Source organism: Piliocolobus tephrosceles, chromosome 6, assembly GCF_002776525.5.
Source record: "Piliocolobus tephrosceles isolate RC106 chromosome 6, ASM277652v3, whole genome shotgun sequence".
Lineage (NCBI taxonomy): Eukaryota > Metazoa > Chordata > Mammalia > Primates > Cercopithecidae > Piliocolobus > Piliocolobus tephrosceles.
In genome coordinates this window covers 50,824,811-50,842,298 of record NC_045439.1, presented here as the reverse complement: position 1 = coordinate 50,842,298, position 17,488 = coordinate 50,824,811, and the positions used below count along the sequence as shown (strand labels likewise).

The 17,488-nt window shown below is 36.4% G+C and overlaps 1 protein-coding gene across 4 annotated transcripts in view; it reads left to right on the top strand.

The window, feature by feature from the left end:
• Nucleotides 1-17,488, top strand: part of TMEM260 (transmembrane protein 260) — a 331,945-nt gene that overhangs the window by 290,481 nt on the left and 23,976 nt on the right. For all 4 annotated transcript variants that reach the window (XR_002735503.2, XM_023231281.3, XM_023231278.3 and 1 more), the window contains 7 exons: nucleotides 570-749; nucleotides 3,414-3,454; nucleotides 7,382-7,465; nucleotides 8,625-8,739; nucleotides 10,108-10,277; nucleotides 13,066-13,237; nucleotides 16,906-17,054. Coding sequence is in view for 3 of the 4 variants with exons in the window: in XM_023231281.3 (XP_023087049.2) it covers nucleotides 570-749; nucleotides 3,414-3,454; nucleotides 7,382-7,465; nucleotides 8,625-8,739; nucleotides 10,108-10,277; nucleotides 13,066-13,237; nucleotides 16,906-17,054 (911 nt within the window). In the remaining variant the exon portion in view is untranslated. The remainder of the gene's footprint in view (nucleotides 1-569; nucleotides 750-3,413; nucleotides 3,455-7,381; nucleotides 7,466-8,624; nucleotides 8,740-10,107; nucleotides 10,278-13,065; nucleotides 13,238-16,905; nucleotides 17,055-17,488) is intronic.

Genomic DNA, 17,488 nt, shown 5'->3' with positions numbered 1-17,488 from the left:
ATAAATTGAGGGGGAAAAAAGGCATTTGAGTGAGCTTGGAGTTTATATAAAAGCTAGTTTCATTTATGCCAGACATTTCTGTGAAATGTTCAAAACCCTTGTTGAAAGAATTGTCAACGTATAATCATAATAATATATATAGTTGAAGTCTACTCCTAATGATGATGATGAAGTGAATTGGTCTGAGAATGGTATTTTGGGCATATTCAAAATCAGCCAAACAACACATAATCACTTCCAAGCAGGTTATCTTAGCTGTGCAATGCTGCTTGTCATGACATGGTTTTAAATGTAAGTGATGCAGTAAACATGATACTCATGAGCCTTTGCTAATATTATTTGCTTCACTCAGCTTTCACCTGCCATGCAAAGGAGTTGAGGCTGATGAAATTTTCTAGTAATCCATAGTAATCAGAAGGTTTAACATAGTATTCTGTGGTGACTTAATATAAATTGGGAGATCAGCTCTGAGTAAACATATTTGATGTTTTCCTTGATATGTTCTTGAAGTTCCAGGATGAATCTACTAAAATAAACATTGTTTTACCACCTGATGTGCTCTGATGCAGGAACTCTCCCTGGGCTCTTTGTTGAAGTTGAGCCTGTACTTCTCTGCTGGTTTGCTGCCCTATATCCACCTTCCCATCTCATCTTACCTTAATCACGCCCGGTGGACCTGGGGAGACCAGACAACGCTGCAAGGATTTTTGACACATTTTCTCAGGGAAGAATATGGAACCTTCAGCCTGGTAAATTCAGATTTAAAGCCCTTCTAAGGAAACAAGTGGCAAAACTTCAGTGTTCTGCCTGGGCCTTGATTAAAAAAACAGTATTTATCAATGACAGTGGATCAAATTTTTATTTTGGTTATTTATGTAACAAACTTGCCCCTTGGAAAAGGGCCTTTGATATATGTTAGAGAAAAGTTGGAATCACTTAATTTAACATCATGTAGTTGTATATCCTGAATATACTTTTTAGGATAGCAATCATTAAAAAGTCTTCCACCTACAGTTGAAGAATTTCAGTCTTGTTAGCAGTGAGTCACTATGGGCACTTGATCTGTAAATAAAACTATTTGGAAAAGATCGAAGGAAGAAAAATCCTCAATTTAAAAAATTTTCTTTGACCAAACCACTTCTTATTGTTTATTTTTTTACATATTTCATGAACAGTGTTTATGTTAGTATCTAGTTTTTAAAGCTCAAGACATATCTGTAAATACCTCATAAGATATGAGTTCACTAAATGGAAACAGTGTGCTCCAAAGAAGTTTCAAAGGCCTTGCTTTTCCTAAGACATATTAAGGGAACACAGTAAACATAGTCACAGTAAAGATAATCTGAAAAATGAAAGGATAAGCAGAAGATTTTTTTTGTTTTCATATAGACAGTTATATCAGGTTTTTCTTTCTTGGTTTGTCCTTTTGTGTCCTACTTAAGAAGGCAAGTCTCAGAAGAGTATGTAGTATATAATACCACTTACACAAAACTCTAAACCATGCGAAAACTAAACAATCTGTTGTTCAAGGGTACATACAAAAGTAGTAGAACTACTTTTTTATATTTATAAAAAATAGGGAAATAACACCAAATTCAAGGTAGTAGTTATTGCTGTGGGATAAGGAAGAAAAAGTCTTTGAGGGCTTTGTGAGATATCTTATAATCTTGATGAGGTTTTGTTTCTTAAATGAATGATGGATCTGTAGATTTTTAAAAAGCTCTTTGACCCTTAAAGATGTATTATATATGTTTTTTGTGTGTAGGAGATGTTTCATAATAAAATAGATTAATAAAAAGGAAAAATATTAATTATTTTGACATCGAGAGTTTGATACTTTACATTTATATTCTGCTTTACTTATTTTGGTTATTCCATAAAAATATTGTCTGAAGACCATTCTAGATTTGAAATTTATATAATTCATACATAATTGTGAAATTATAGATGAACAGGTTGTAATGAATTTTAATCAAAGTGCTCATAAAGAGCTTAAGGAAAGTCTATCATGGAAGTATAAAAAGGTTATTAATTTATTAACATGTAAATCATTTTTGCTGGAATAGTTCAACTGATTTCTAACCAATTATTGTTTCTTTTCTTTCTTTTCTTTTTTTTTTTTTTTTTTTGTTTTTGTTTTTTGAGACAGAGTCTCAGTCTGTTGCCCAGGCTGGAGTGCAGTGGTGCGATCTCGGCTCACTGCAACCTCCACCTCTTGGGTTCAAGTGATTCTCCTGCCTCAGCTTCCTGAGTAGCTGGGATTATAGATGCATACCACCCTGCCCAGCTAATTTTTTGTATTTTTAGTAGAGACGGGGTTTCACCATGTTGGCCAGGCTGGTCTCGAACTCCTGACCTCGTGATCTGCCCACCTCGGCCTCCCAAAGTGCTGGGATTACAGGTGTGAGCCACCGTGCCCAGCCTGCCAATTATTACTTCTAAAATTCTTCCTAAAGGATGTCCAAATTAGTTTTCACTGGCTTCTCTTTAAAAATTCAATAAGACTCTGAACTAAAGACTTTGAGTGAAAAGAAATGATACATTGTATATTTAAAACCTGTATCTTTTAGACAAACACACAGCCAAAAAGCATATGAAAAAGTGCTCAATATCACTAATCGTTAGAGAAATGAAAGTTGGAACCACAATGAAATACCGTCTCACACAAGTCAGAATGGTTATTATATGAAAAAGTCAAAAAACATACTGGTGAGGTTTTGGAGAAAAGAGAATGCTTATACACTGCTGGTGGGAGTGTAAATTAGTTCAACCATTGTGGAAAGCAATGTGGCGATTTCTGAAAGAACTTGAAACAGAATTACCATTCAACCCAGCAATCCCATTATTGGCCATATATCCAAAGGAATATAAATTGTTCTACTATAAAGATACATACACACATATGTTCATCACAACACTATTCACAATAGAAAAGACATAGAATCAACCTAAATGCCCATCAACAGTAGACTGGATTTTTTTAAATGTGGTACATATACACCATGGAATACTACACAGCCATAAAAAAGGAATGAGTTAATGTCCTAAGTGAACTAATGCAGGAACAGAACACCAAATACCACATGTTCTCATTTATAAGTGGGAGCTAAACATTGAGTACACATGGACACGTGTGTACTTGAGGGCAGACGGTAGGAGGAGGGAATGGATCAAAAAACTACCTATTGGGTACTATGCTTATTACCTGGGTGATGAAATCATCTGTACACCAAACCCCCTTGACATGCAACTTACCTATGTTATAAACCTGCGCATGTACCCTGGAACCTAAAATAAAAATTTTTTTTTTAAAGAAAACCCGTATCTTTTAAGTCAAGATTGTTAAAATACAATAGCCTAATAAAGCTTCAGTTTAATGCTTATGCAAATAAATGTTGGTCTTTTGTGTTTAGGCCAAATCTGAAATAGGATCCAGTATGTCTGAAATATTGCTGTGAGTATGAAATATTTGAAACTATTTTAAAATGAATTCTCTATTAGTTCCTTTAAGTGATTTTAGGGATTTCTGAGTTCATCTCTCTGTAACAAAGTATGTCTGAGAAGTAGTTTTTACCTCTACAGTTGACAGTTGTTTGTATTTACAGTTGTGCCTCGGTATCCATGGGGTATTGGTTACAGGAACTCCTGAGGATGTAAAAATCCATGGGTGCTCAAGTCCTGATATAAAATGGCATAATATTTGTATATAACCTGTGTACATCCTCTTGTATACTGTAAATCATCTCTAGATTACTTATCATACCTAGTACAATGTCAATGCTGTGTAAATAGTTGTTATGCTGTATTGTCTAGGGAATTATGACAAGAAAAAACATCTGTATATGTTTGTACAGACGGTTTTTTCCCCAAATTTTTTTGATTTAAGGTTAGTTGAACCCACGGAGGCAGAACCCATGGAGGCAGAGGGCCGACTGTACTCTCAAATATTTTTAGCACCTCCTTCAAGAAGATAGAGCTTAAAATGAGCAATAAACACAACGGTGAATATTAGAATACTATATAGAGTATTTATAGAACGAAAATGTTTCAACCTTCAATTGAACAACTGTTTTCTTGTTATTTTGGTTTTTAGTATTTCAGAGCTTAATTTATGTAATGTCTCCTATGACTTCCTTAGGCTATCCTTGCCATAAGCTCTATCTTTGGCTTCCATATTTTTAACATCCAACCTTATTAGAGCTGGCTTAAGCAAATATATTTTCATCTATATTATTTAATAGTGTTCTTTGAAAACTGGGTTAATATTTGCTTTAAAACCTACAGATTAAGACAAGTGGAAAGATACCCATACCAACCTGATAGAAAATTTTGGAAGAAAATGGGTTTCTACAACACTGAAGTGATGTCCTAACTAATTACTAATTTGGAACTCTTGGGGCTGTTTGAAAAAAAACTGTGAGGAGAATATTTCAACTTTATACGTGAGGCAGTTTATGAGTTCTCACAATTTCGGTGTAATTTTTACTAGCTTACTAGCTTGCTTTCTTCCAGCCATCCTTCCTTCCTTTCTGTTTAAACGACTTCTTTTTTCTACTTCAAAAAAAGTACATAATCTTTATAGAAAACTTAGAAAATACAGGTAAGCAAATAGAAGAAAATTAAAACTACCTGTAAATCCAACATGCAGAGATAACCAGTATTATTAATCTGTTAATATTTTGGATTATATTTTTCTAATATTTTTAAGATTTTTGTTTCTTTTTAAAAGTAGGATCATAGTAAACATACTGTTTCATTAGCCTGCTGTTTTCTACTTTACATTATATCTTGGAAGTATCTCCCTGCCGTCAGTTACTTTCACATAACCTTTTGCTGGTTCTCACCATGGATTTTAAATATTTCTTTTTATGTGTGAGACTTTTGTGGCTTTCTCATTTTAGCTGGGGGAACGTAACAAGAAGCTCAGTTTTCTTTTCAAAAATAAAGATGGCACTAGGTGCAGTGGCTCATGCCTGTAATCCCAGCACTTTAGGAAGCCAAAGTGGGAGGATCGCTTGAGCACAGGAGTTTGAGACCAGCCTGGGCAACATAGTGAGACCTTGTCTCTGCAAAAAAAAAAAAAAAAAAAAATGTTTTTTGAGATGGAGTCTTGCCCTGTCACCCAGACTGGAGTGCAGTGGTGAGATCTCTGCTCACTGTAACCTCCGCCTCCCAGGTTCAAGCGATCCTCCCACTTCAGCCTCCTGAGTAGCTGGGATTACAGGTACGTGCTACCACACCCAGCTAATTTTTGTATTTTTAGTAGAGACAGGGTCTCGCAATGTTGGCCAGACTGGGTTCAAACTCCTGGGCCTCAAGTGATCCACCTGCCTTGGCCTTCCAAAGTGCTGGGATTACAGGAGTGAGCTAACACAACCAGCCTACAAAACATTAAAAAAAAAAAAAAAGCCAGGCATGGTGGCGTGCACCTGTAGTTACAGCTACTCAGGAGGCTGAGGTGACAGGATCAGTTGAACCCAGGAGGTTGAGGCTGCAGCGAGTCCTCATCATATCATGCCACTGTACTCCAGCCTGGGCAACACAGTGAGACCCTGTCTCAAATAAATAAATAAATAAAATAAAGATAAAGACAGTCATATGTCATATCAGTGTCTCTGAGCTTTCATTTTATTCTGCTTTGCTCCATGCAGGACTCACTGCCTGCTCTTTTCTGTCTACCTTCCAGAAATTGTTATAGCAACTCCAAAGAACGCTAGAGAGTAATCCTAGACTATATGTCTAACTTTTATTAGTTACACATAAAAGTCATCTATTGAGGCCGGGCACGGTGGCTCAAGCCTGTAATCCCAGCACTTTGGGAGGCCAAGACAGGCGGATCACGAGGTCAGGAGATCAAGACCATCCTGGCTAACATGGTGAAACCCCGTCTCTACTAAAAAATACAAAAAACTAGCCGGGCGAGGTGGCGGGCGCCTGTAGTCCCAGCTACTCGGGAGGCTGAGGCAGGAAAATGGCATAAACCCAGGAGGCGGAGCTTGCAGTGAGCTGAGATCCGGCCACTGCACTCCAGCCTGGGTGACAGAGCGAGACTCCGTCTCACAAAAAAAAAAAAGGTCATTTATTGAGACCCTTAATGGCCTCCTTCACATTAAAATAATAGCAGGCTGTATACCCAGAAAAAAGACTTGACAAAAGTGATGACCACTCACACCCACACTTCTGTGTGGACCAAGTCGTCATGCAGAATGAAGGCATAATCTTAGCACTCCCTGAATGAGAATTTCTAGTCTTTAATTGTTTCAGGTGGGCAGGAATGTTGAAAAAGGCAACTGATAATTAACTCATGAGAAAATCCTTCAAAATGATAGAAGCTAATCATCAATCATCTACCCTTTTCCAGTCAAGCAAATTAAATTTTTTCGCCATGCATATCTCTAAATTGCAATCCTGTACAAGGAAATTATTGAATCTAACCTTAGGCAGTGACCATCTTTTAGCGCTTACACTTAAGCAGTAGATCTCCAAGAATTAATTTTGAGACTGACTTCATTCCTTTTGAAGAATGGTTTGAAATGGTCTCACGCTGGAATCAATTTTTCAAGTGTATTTGAAAATAAGTAAGGACATCTTCTCATAGTAGATGAGTCTTCATTAGTAAAATACACATTGTATAGTTTCCATAATTATAGTATCACATTTTCTCCAGTAAAATTGCCGGTAGGGAGAAGAAAGTTATTTGAGATGATGTATAGAGTCATTTCTTTTTTAAAAATTGGAGACAGAGCAGAAGCTGTTTTAGAACTCACATAATAACTGAAAATGCATGAGTTAATGCAAAAATTTAGTTTATTTGTAGGAAAAAAATAATACATTTCTCTGAGATTGCTTAAGTGTTTTTTGAACCAAAACAAATGATATAGAAAACAAGGAAATCATTTAAGGAAAAAGATAACCCACAAAAGAATGGCTGGGAATTCTCTCTCATGGCCTTTATTTTCTTCCTATTAGATCTCCAGAAAGCTATTTGAATTAATTTTGTTATTAGTTGCGAAATCACTGGAGGCCATGTCTACACTGCCAACAGAAAAAAGTTCAGAAATTCATTTCAAACAGCTTCCTATCAAACCAGTCACGGATATTCTATGCAGTATACCAATATCAAAAATACAGAAACATTATTTGTTCTGATTCTATTCCAAATTATGCAAGTTGGTAACCAAATGTTACCATTGGAAAACATCTTGGAACTGTGGAACTGTTTAACTCTTTCTATTGCACTTTTTCTTCCAACTTTAAAAGATGCAATTTGAAAATCTGACCCAAGCCCAGTGTATAATCAAATGTATCCTACAAGGAATATTTTACTTGGAATTAATGAAATTTGTTTCCTGCCAACAATAAGTTAGGTTGTTTTTTGCAGTTCTCAAGTAACAAATATGAGGACCGAACTCTCATTCAACATCCAAGCCCTTGCAGTTTGTGCAAATATATGTTTAGCAAGAAAGTAAGTAATACAATTCCTTTTCCTGTTATTTTTCTATGTTCATGAATTGAATTAATGTTTTCAGTATGTCACTGTAGGACATTGCCAGTATTATTTTATACTCCAAATAAATGACTCTCCTAGCTATCTATTAAGATAAGTATGTATTGCTTTCTTACTTTTATTCTGATTCTAAATCAATGATTTCAAGAAATTGAGCATTATATTACTGTCTAAGTAGGCAGTCATTTGATGTCCTAAACTTCAGGTTTGATTCCTTACTCTGCCATAACTGATTATTATTGTTGACTTTAAAAAGAAGCTATTATTTAAATTCCTCTGATGATAAAAGTAATCCCTGATGACAAAAGAAACCCTGGAAAATGCAGCACTGTAAATCTCCATTAATTTATTCATTTATGATCTAGTCTGTTGAATGTATTTGTATGTAAATATATATTTGTACATGTATCTATAGTTTTGTTTACTTGACACTTAAACATTTTATTGTGAACATTTTTTCATACTATAAAAATACTTAAAATCATTTAAATGTCTATGTAACAGAACATCCTATGACCACAGGAGAATTATTTTAACTGTTCTTCTATTGAGAACTCTTTAGATTGCTTCTACTTTGTCCACTATTATAAGTAATACCAAAACATTTTTATGGATTAATCTTTATTTACATTTCTGGTTATTGCTTAAAGATTTATGCCTGCATGACAAATAACTGAGTCAATGATTATTAATATTTTTAAGGCTCGTAATAAAAATATTATCAAATTATTCTGAAGGATTATACTAACATATATTGTCATACCACTGCATTCACACCAACATTGAGATTTATCGTTCTTAAATCTTTATTATTTCAAGCTTGAAAATGTTTGTATTTTGCCTATATTTGATCACTTCTGAAATTTGACAAAATTAGTAGTTTGCATTTCTTCTGTGAATGTTAGCTTTATATCCTTTACTGTATAGTCCCAAGTTGTAGTTCAAGTTTATTACTGTATTTTGGTTGTTTCAACTCAGATTTTAAAAACCGAGATCTCTCTTTGCTTCTAGTTAAAAATGGAAAGTTTTTATAGATCTAATAGTTTAAAGTCCTGTGATATTATATTTGACATTCATGTATATAAATATTTTAGACATTTTTTATTATTTTTTGTAGGGACCGACAGAATCCATCATTAGTATGGCTTTTTACTGGGATGTTTTGCATTTATTCATTGTTCTTTGCTTGGAGAGCAAATTTAGATATTTCAAAACCACTTTTCATGGGTGTGGTAAGTTTTACTTAGATATATCCTTTGACCAGAAAGTTTGTGAAGAATGTACAAGTTTGCATTTCATAAATCTTGTAGAAGAGCAAATTACTTAAGGAATAGTTAAAATTTTATATACATTTTTATAAATCAAAGTTAAATTATTGAGCCAATACAGCTAAGGCCTCTTTTTAGGATAAAAAGAATGCATTGTTTCATTAACACAGTTGTTAAATAGAAAAATGAACGTAAAGTAGATTTAAGTCAGTCATTGTATGTGTGTATGCTTGCAAATATAGGTACAACTGCATTTCTCCTGGAATTTTTTTAATAGCAAAAGAAATATGAATTATAATTGAGGGCACTTAACAACATATATCCTTATTTCTTACCTACCCAGTCCGAGGCCTAGGCTAAAGAGCAACTGTGTTTCTGTTTTCTTCGGTAGCAGTCTCTGAGATTAGAGTATTTCTTCTACTTATAATAGAATCTCTGTAAATGTCAATAGCTCTTTTTTGACAGCTGAAACTGAGTGGTGTGTGTGTGTGTGTGTGTGTGTGTGTGTGTGTGTGTGTTTACGAAGCCTAATAAATAATACCCTACTTGATCACCTGAGTTCTGAATCAATTGAGAAACAAGGTAACACAGTACAACGGGTGAGAGAATCACTTTTAATCTGATAATACTGAGATTGGAAGATGTGGCTTATATCTGTAGCCAAGGGGGCTTCCTCTTCCAGCATCCCAGAATAGACAGATTTACCCACTAGTCATAGGCAGTACTGTGGAGTACTGTGGAGTACATAGGCAGTACTGTGGAGTACTGTGGAGACAAGCCCCTTCCCATGTCTCCCCCACCCAACTCGTGCCACAGAGATAGACTCTGGACCTGGACAGGTGCTTGCTATGGGTAGCTCACTTCCAGGAGAAAGTGAGAGGAAAAGAAAGGGTGCTGCAGGTCCAGTCCCAGCTCCCAAACTCCCCAGTTGGATAAGTCCTTGCATCCTATAGGAGGAAATACGTGAGGGGTCAGAGAGAGGCCAGGACAGTGGAGCTTCTCCCTGTGGAAGGAAACGTCAGGAGGAAAGCAAAAGCATTCTCTAACTCCTTCAGCCTGTGTATTACTGGAGTTCAAGACAAAGGCCACAGTATTGAAATGAATGTGTGGATCTAAAAAGGGAGATGCACCTGTCAAACTGGGAAGGAAGAATGTTTGAAAATAGAAAAATGAAATGACCTGGGCTTGGATTGGGGAAACCAGTTAACAAAACCTGAATGACAACAGGCACACACAACTAAATGCAGGCAGTATATTTTAAAAATATATAAGTAGCTGACTGATAGCATAAACTAGTCAACTGGACCTACTGATTGCTTGTCTCTTTCACAGGTGGAACGATTCTGGATGCAGAGCAATGCGGTAGTGGCCGTCCTCGCTGGCATTGGTTTGGCTGCAGTTGTGTCTGAGACTAACAGAGTGCTGAATAGCAATGGGCTTCAGTATCTGGAATGGCTTTCTGCAACTCTTTTTGTAGTTTACCAAATATATTCTAATTACAGGTAACACATGGTTATTCTTATGAAAAGTAGCTGTCAAGCTAGAGATACCTGAATATTTAGATTCTAACACTTCATTTCATTTTTAACTTCTACTGGTTTTCAGGACTCAACGTGAGACAGCTTGGTTGAATGCAGTAGTTCTTTAGCTTTTAGGGTTGTTAAACCTCCTGAACCAGAATCTTAGTATGGGCGATGTATGGTTTCAGGCCATTGCAAACAAGGGTTTAGGTGGTGCATGTAGACTATTTGTATCTTTTTCTCTAAAGAACCCAAGAGATACTTTTAGAATCCCTAGTATAAGTAAAATTCCATGACCTAAAATACCACTTAGATGGAGAGTAAAATGATTTAGGGTTTTTTGTATACCCTAAAATAATTCACTTTATGCTTCCCTTTATGTCCAGTTTACTCTGTAGTAGTAAATATTTTTTTTTTTTTTTTTTGGAACAAGGTTTTATTCTGTCCCCTAGGCTGGAATACAGTGGCATGATCTTAGCTTACTACAGCCTTGAACTCCTGGGCTCAGACAGTCCTCTGCCTCAGCCTCCTCAGTAGCTGGGACTATGGACACATGCCACCATTATCATGCCTTTTTTCTTTCTTTTTTTTTTTTTGTAGAGACAAGGTCTCACTATGTTGCCTAGGCTGGTCCTGAACTCCTGGTCTCAAGCAAGCCTCCCTCTTCAGCCTCCCAAAGTGCTGGAATTACAGGTGTGAGCCACTACACCAGCCTTAAGTTCTAAAGTTTCTTAACTCATATATTATTACTATTACATGTATTTTTCCAAATCTGTTTAATAACCATTATAATAAGAATCTCAGTCTAACGTAAAGATGTCTAAGTCTTAGACTATAGTTCGTTTATTTGCAGCAATATCAAGTACACATTACGGAACTGGAAGAGAGAGTCTCTTGGAATTTTGCTATAGTGAGATTTAACTGGTATTATTTTAAAGGATTAAATTTTCTCTTTTAACTTAACTTTAAAAACCAATGTTCTTACCATTCAACCCTGCAATCTTATTACTGGGTATATACCCAAAGGAATAGAAATCATTCTACCATAAAGACACATGCATGCGAATGTTTATTGCAGTGCTATTCACAGTAACAAAGACATGGAATCAACCTAAATGCCCATCAGTGGCAGATTGGAAAAAGAAAAAGTGGTCCATATATACCATGGAATACTATGCAGCCATAAAAAGAATGAGATCATGTCCTTTTTAGGAACATGGATGGAGCTGGAGGCCATTATCCTTGGCAAATTAACACAGGAACAGAAAACCTAATACTGCATCTTCTAAGTGGGAGCTGAACGATGAGAACTCATGGATACAAAGATGGGGAACAACAGACACTGGGGCCTACTTGAGAGTGGAGGCTGGAAGGAGGAAGAGTATCAGAAAAAAGTAACTATTGTGTACCAGGCTTAGTACCTGAGTGACAAAATAATCTGTACAACAAACCCTGTGACACAAATTTACCTGTGTAACAAATAACAAACCCACACATGTACCCCTGAACCTAAAATAAAAGTTAAAGAAAAACACACAACATTGTTCTTTATAATACTGGGGTAGAGCTGATGTTAGGAAGGCCACCAGGAGGCCTTGAGAGAAGGGGCTGCATGTCCTGCACACAACAGCATCACTAGCTCAAGCAGGTGCACCAAGCTCACAGTGTGTTTCCCAGCCTTTTCTTATCCCAGTCATCTCCTGGCTCAGGCCATTAGGTCAGTCCAGGTTCGACGCCAGACATATTTGCACAGGCTAGGTGTTTTTATCTTGTTTTGATTTTTTTCATTTGCCCCGGGGGAATGGAATACGTAGCACCTTTGCTAGATGGCAAAATGTGCCTCATCACTCTGCAACATAGGGAATCAGGTAGGAAACAGTAATTTTTACATCAATTACAAAGGCAGGGATAATATTCTGTTCCTAGAGGTGTTCCTTTGCTTTGTGATACTAACCCTGAGTATTCAAGTATTCAACTTGAGGCTGTGTTTCTCAGCTCTGTCAAATGTAATGGACCTGATAACAACAGAAAGGACATTGCTTGTCTCATTTTTTGATACTAATTACTATTTTGTCGTCTTTTTTTTTCATAGAATGCTCTTAGAACTCATGCCAGTTTTTCTTTGAAGTTAGAAAGTTCAGTTCGTTCTTGAAAAGGATGAAGTTATTGGCAATAGCAAATAATGCCTGGAGAGAAGTAAACAACTCAGGAAACTCTTCCTCCCCTTGCTTCTCATTGGTCTTATCCCCTAGCGATTTCTTGATCTCCAAAGGCAGAGAGGAACACAGGAGGGGAGAAGTGGAAAGGATCAACCTCTGCATGCAAGAAAATCATACAAATGTCATACAAGTTCAAGTCAGAAATGGGCAGATTTCCTTTTGCATTTCTGAAAGTTCCTTTGAGTAAATGGAGTTAACATAAAATTGCCTTAAATTCCAAGTGGAATCAGAAATCTTAATTTCTAAAAATAAAATTGGATTGCACTTAGGGGAAAAAAGGACCTGTTCTTGTGTACTGATTCCCTCTTTGTGGAAGTGATTATAAACTCCAGAAGTAAGCAGTAGACTGATTTTTTTTTCAATTGCACAATTAGCTGCTGCTTATCAGACGCTAATATTCTTTCTTCAGATATATGTATTATTTTAGAATATATTGAAACACTAAATGTTTATTGTATGATGGGAAAAGAATGGCATAGAAAATAAGCCTAGTCTTGTTAAAACTGTAGCAAAGTCTTGCTATTTTAATTTTTTTGGACCCTTTCATTTAGCATTTGTGACCAAAGGACCAACTATGTGATTGATAAATTCGCAAAGAACCTTCTCACCTCTATGCCTCATGATGCAATTATCTTACTGAGAGGAGATTTGCCAGGAAATTCTCTCCGTTACATGCATTACTGTGAGGGGTTGAGGCCGGACATTTCATTAGTGGATCAGGAAGTAAGTATATGAAACATATACTTAGAATATAGCAGTGATTTAAAAACATGTGTTTTGGAAAAAACATCTTTGTTAAAATGGTGGGTACTGTTTTCATGATCACTGTTAGGTAGAATATATATGACATTTTACATGTTAGGTAGAATATATATGAGCATACTTTTTTTTTATTTTAACTAATAGCGTAAGTCACACTAGTTGCTTCTCGTTTAAAAACATTTAAACTGAATGTTTTAAGAATTAATGTGTTTCATGTTAGATTCATAATATTTTAGGTCTCTCATTCATGTGACAAACCATAAAAGTGTCCGTTGTATTGTAAATCTATTTTTAAATTGTTATTTTACATTCAGGCCGGGCGCAGTGGCTCACGCCTGTAATCCCAGCACTTTGGGAGGCCGAGGCGGACAGATCATGAGGTCAGGAGATAAAGACCATGCTGGCTAACACGGTGAAACCCCATCTCTACTAAAAATACAAAAAATTAGCCGGGCCTAGTGGCACATGCCTGTAGTCCCAGCTACTTGGGAGGCTGAGGCAGGAGAATGGTGTGAACCTGGGAGGTGGAGCTTGCAGTGAGCCAAGATTGCGCCACTGCACTCCAGCCTGGGCGACAGAGCGAGACTGGGTCTCAAAAAAAAAAAAAAAATAATTGTTATTTTACATTCAGCTGACTCAGCCATTCGAATTTACCTTGCCCATTGGTCTAGGGATTAAAATAAATTACATTGAATATGAAATAAATCATACTGTAGGTAAGTAAACATTTCACTCAAAATAGAAATTTTTAACCATAATTACGCTATAGAATTTTTATATAAACTTTGTTAATGCTATGACAAAAATACATTAAAAGAGGACTTGTGAAAATTTTGAGGGCTATGAAAACATTTTTTTTTCATTGAAGAACTATTTAAACTGTAAGAATTATTATTTAAGCCATAGACTCGTAAAAGGGAAGAAGCCTGTCTCTGGTGTTTTTAGAGCAGTCATTAGGAAAAGAGAAATTCTTAATCTTAAAAGAATCATATGATGAATTCAGTTGAACAAATTATTAGGCATAGTACTTAATGCATTTTGTTGAATAAATGAATAATTATAATTTTTGGAGAAAACTCTGAACAGGTTCGTAAATATACAGTTTTACATTTTAATAAGCAGTTGCATTTATATCGTAGATGCCGATTGATTAATTTGATCTGCAGTCTAGTTTCTGACAAAAGCTAGGTTATTTGTTAATAACATGGTTCCACACTATGATTTTAAACACTGTTTAGGATGTCAGCTACTGTAGTTGAGAAGCATGGATTAGAAAGCGAATTAGACCTAAACTCAAGTCCTCATTCTGTCACTTCCTGGATGTGTGACTTGGGGCTAATGATTTTTCCTCTCAGAGCTTCTGTTTCCTTATTTATGAAATGTAAGTCATCATTATATAAGTTAGGATGCATTTGAATGCAAGAAACAGAATATCTGACTTAAATTACTGAGTTTTTAGCCTCACATGATGAGCAGTCTGGAGATAGGTGATGTTAGGATTGATAATATGAGCAGTTCAGGGACGTCAGTTTCTGAGGCAGCTTTTCTACCATTCTCTTGACTTTTCCCTCCCAGTCACAGGATGAATGCCCAGTTCCAAACATCACAACCTAAAACAAAGCACGGTGCTTCTTCTGGGTATCTCCCTCTCTCTATTTATTGGGAATAACGTGTGCCCCAGAAGTCCCTCAGCAGACCTCCACTCAGGCCCCACTGACCAATACTGAGTCATATACTCACACCTAAACTGCTCATTAGCAAAGGAGAATGACTAGACTGAGAACATTGCAGCCTGAGCTATCTGATCAAAATCAAGATTGCGTTAGTGAAAAAGAAGAAGGTATTCACTGTTGAGTGGGCCATCAACAGTGTCTGATACAGTTATTCTCACATAGCAAGGTTATTATGAGAATTAAATGAGAAACAATAAAGTCCATAGCACACAGTGGGTATGTAATTAATATTAATATCCTCCAGAACTGGAACTATTGGGCAATAAAGCCTAATTCAGTAAGTATTTTTCTGAGTATTTACACTTTAGACTTAGATTAAAATTACTTTGTCATTTGCTAGTTAAATATATAAGACAAGTAAAACATAAGCACAATTTCTCAAATGATGATATCCAAACATAACAAAGCTTTGGTGGTATAAATGGGAGTCTCTTCTTTAAAAAGAGGGAATGGATACATATCAAAGTATAGAGTTAAGTATATATTAAGTATAGAATTAAGTAAAATGATTTTTTCTAATATAAGTAAATTATTTAAATCAAAAGAATGTGTAAACTTGTAAGGATATGTAATTAATATAGGGCTGCTAATAAATTCAGATAATTTGAAATGCCCAAAGAGTTTTTAACTTTGAGGCCTAGATTATTACATGATTGAGCTTCTCCAGGGCAGGGGTTATATCTTATTCATTATAGATGAGCATACTTGTTTTTTTGAATGAATAAAATAATGGCTATTTTGTCTAGGTTGTCTAGTCTGGCCATCAAAGGCATTTCAAGTTCAGCAAACATAATTTGAGAACTGGCCAGGCATGGTGGCTCATGTCTGTAATCCCAGAACTTTGGGAGGCCAACGCGGGTGGATCACTTGAGGCCAGGAGTTCGACACCAGCCTGGCCAACATGGTGAAACCCCATGTCTACCAAAAATACAAAAATTAGTCGGGCATAGTGGCACGTGCCTGTAATCTCAGCTACACGGGAGACTGAGGTAGGAGAATCGCTTGAACCCGGGAGTCAGAGCTTACAGTGAGCCGAGATCATATCACTGTACTCCAGCCTTGGTGACAGAGTAAGACTGTCTCAAAATAATCATAAATTTGAGAAATATTCTGTGCCAGCCGATGTGCTAGGTGCAGAGACACAGAGATGAAAAAATACAGTGCCTTTTCTCTAGGAGCTCACAGTCTGGTGAGGAACAGGCTCTAATAGAGGTGAGTACAAAGTACTGGAGGAGCATGCCATTCTGGCTGTGGAGACAGAGGAGGGCATCAAAGGAAGTGATATTTACACTGGTTCTTAAAGTTGAATGCACGTTCTCTAGGTCAGTGGTCCCCAACCATTTTTACACCAGGGACCGGTTTCATGAAGGACAGTATTTCCATAGACTGGGGGTTGGGGTTGGGGGTGGGGACTGGTCTTGGGATGAAACTGTTCCACCTCAGATCATCAGGCATTAGATTCTCATAAGGAGCATGTAGCTTAGATCCCTCACATGTGCAGTTCACAGTAGGTTGACGCTCCTGTGAAAAATCTAATGCTGCCACTGATCTAACAGGAGGCAGAGCACAGCAGTAATGCTGGCCCCTGCTGTGCGGCCCAGTTTGGGGGCTCCTGCTCTAGGTATTAGAATGGGGGAAGATCCTTCTGGGAAGTCAAATGCGGGAGGTAAATTGGAAGAAGGTACTGATGTGACTGATGATAGTCATAATAAAATCCAAGGTTTACATCACTAAAAATGTAATCATTACCACATTCTCAGTTGTGCTTATATTTTTCAATTATGTATGTATTAGGTTGGTGCAAAAGTAATTTAGGTTTTTGCCATTACTTGATAAACTTGATTCTTTTTAAGAAATATCTTAAAAGTCTGACATCATGTGTGACTTTTCTGGCAGATGATGACTTATGAGTGGTATTTACCCAAGATGGCAAAGCACTTGCCAGGTGTCAACTTCCCTGGGAACCGGTGGAATCCTGTGGAAGGAATATTACCTAGTGGAATGGTCACGTTTAATCTTTATCATTTTCTTGAAGTAAATAAACAGTAAGCATTCTTTTTATATAATAGCTTTTCTAAAATCTTAAGCTTTTCTAAAATTGTTTCTGTAGCAGCTGTGCCTCATCCAAAAGACCAATTTTCTATACTTATTTCCCTGTCACTGGGGAGATTATCTTTGTAATTAAATTGAATATCTGTGCATAAATAAGGCCAGGCAGAAATAAATGTTATTGTTTTGGGTAAAGGAAAAATAAAGACAGATTAGCAAGAACAGCAAATAAGATCTTAGTACAATTCACAGAAATTGGAGATGTGCTTGCCTACTTGAAATCATTGTAGGTGGATGGCAAGCAATTATAGTTCCCCCTGATCGACACTATGGCCCCTTTTTAAGTGTAAAGCAAATGTTTTCAGGACTAATCACTATATAAAAATAGCTTAAAGATTTTTATAAAGGATAAGACATTTTTATAAATAAG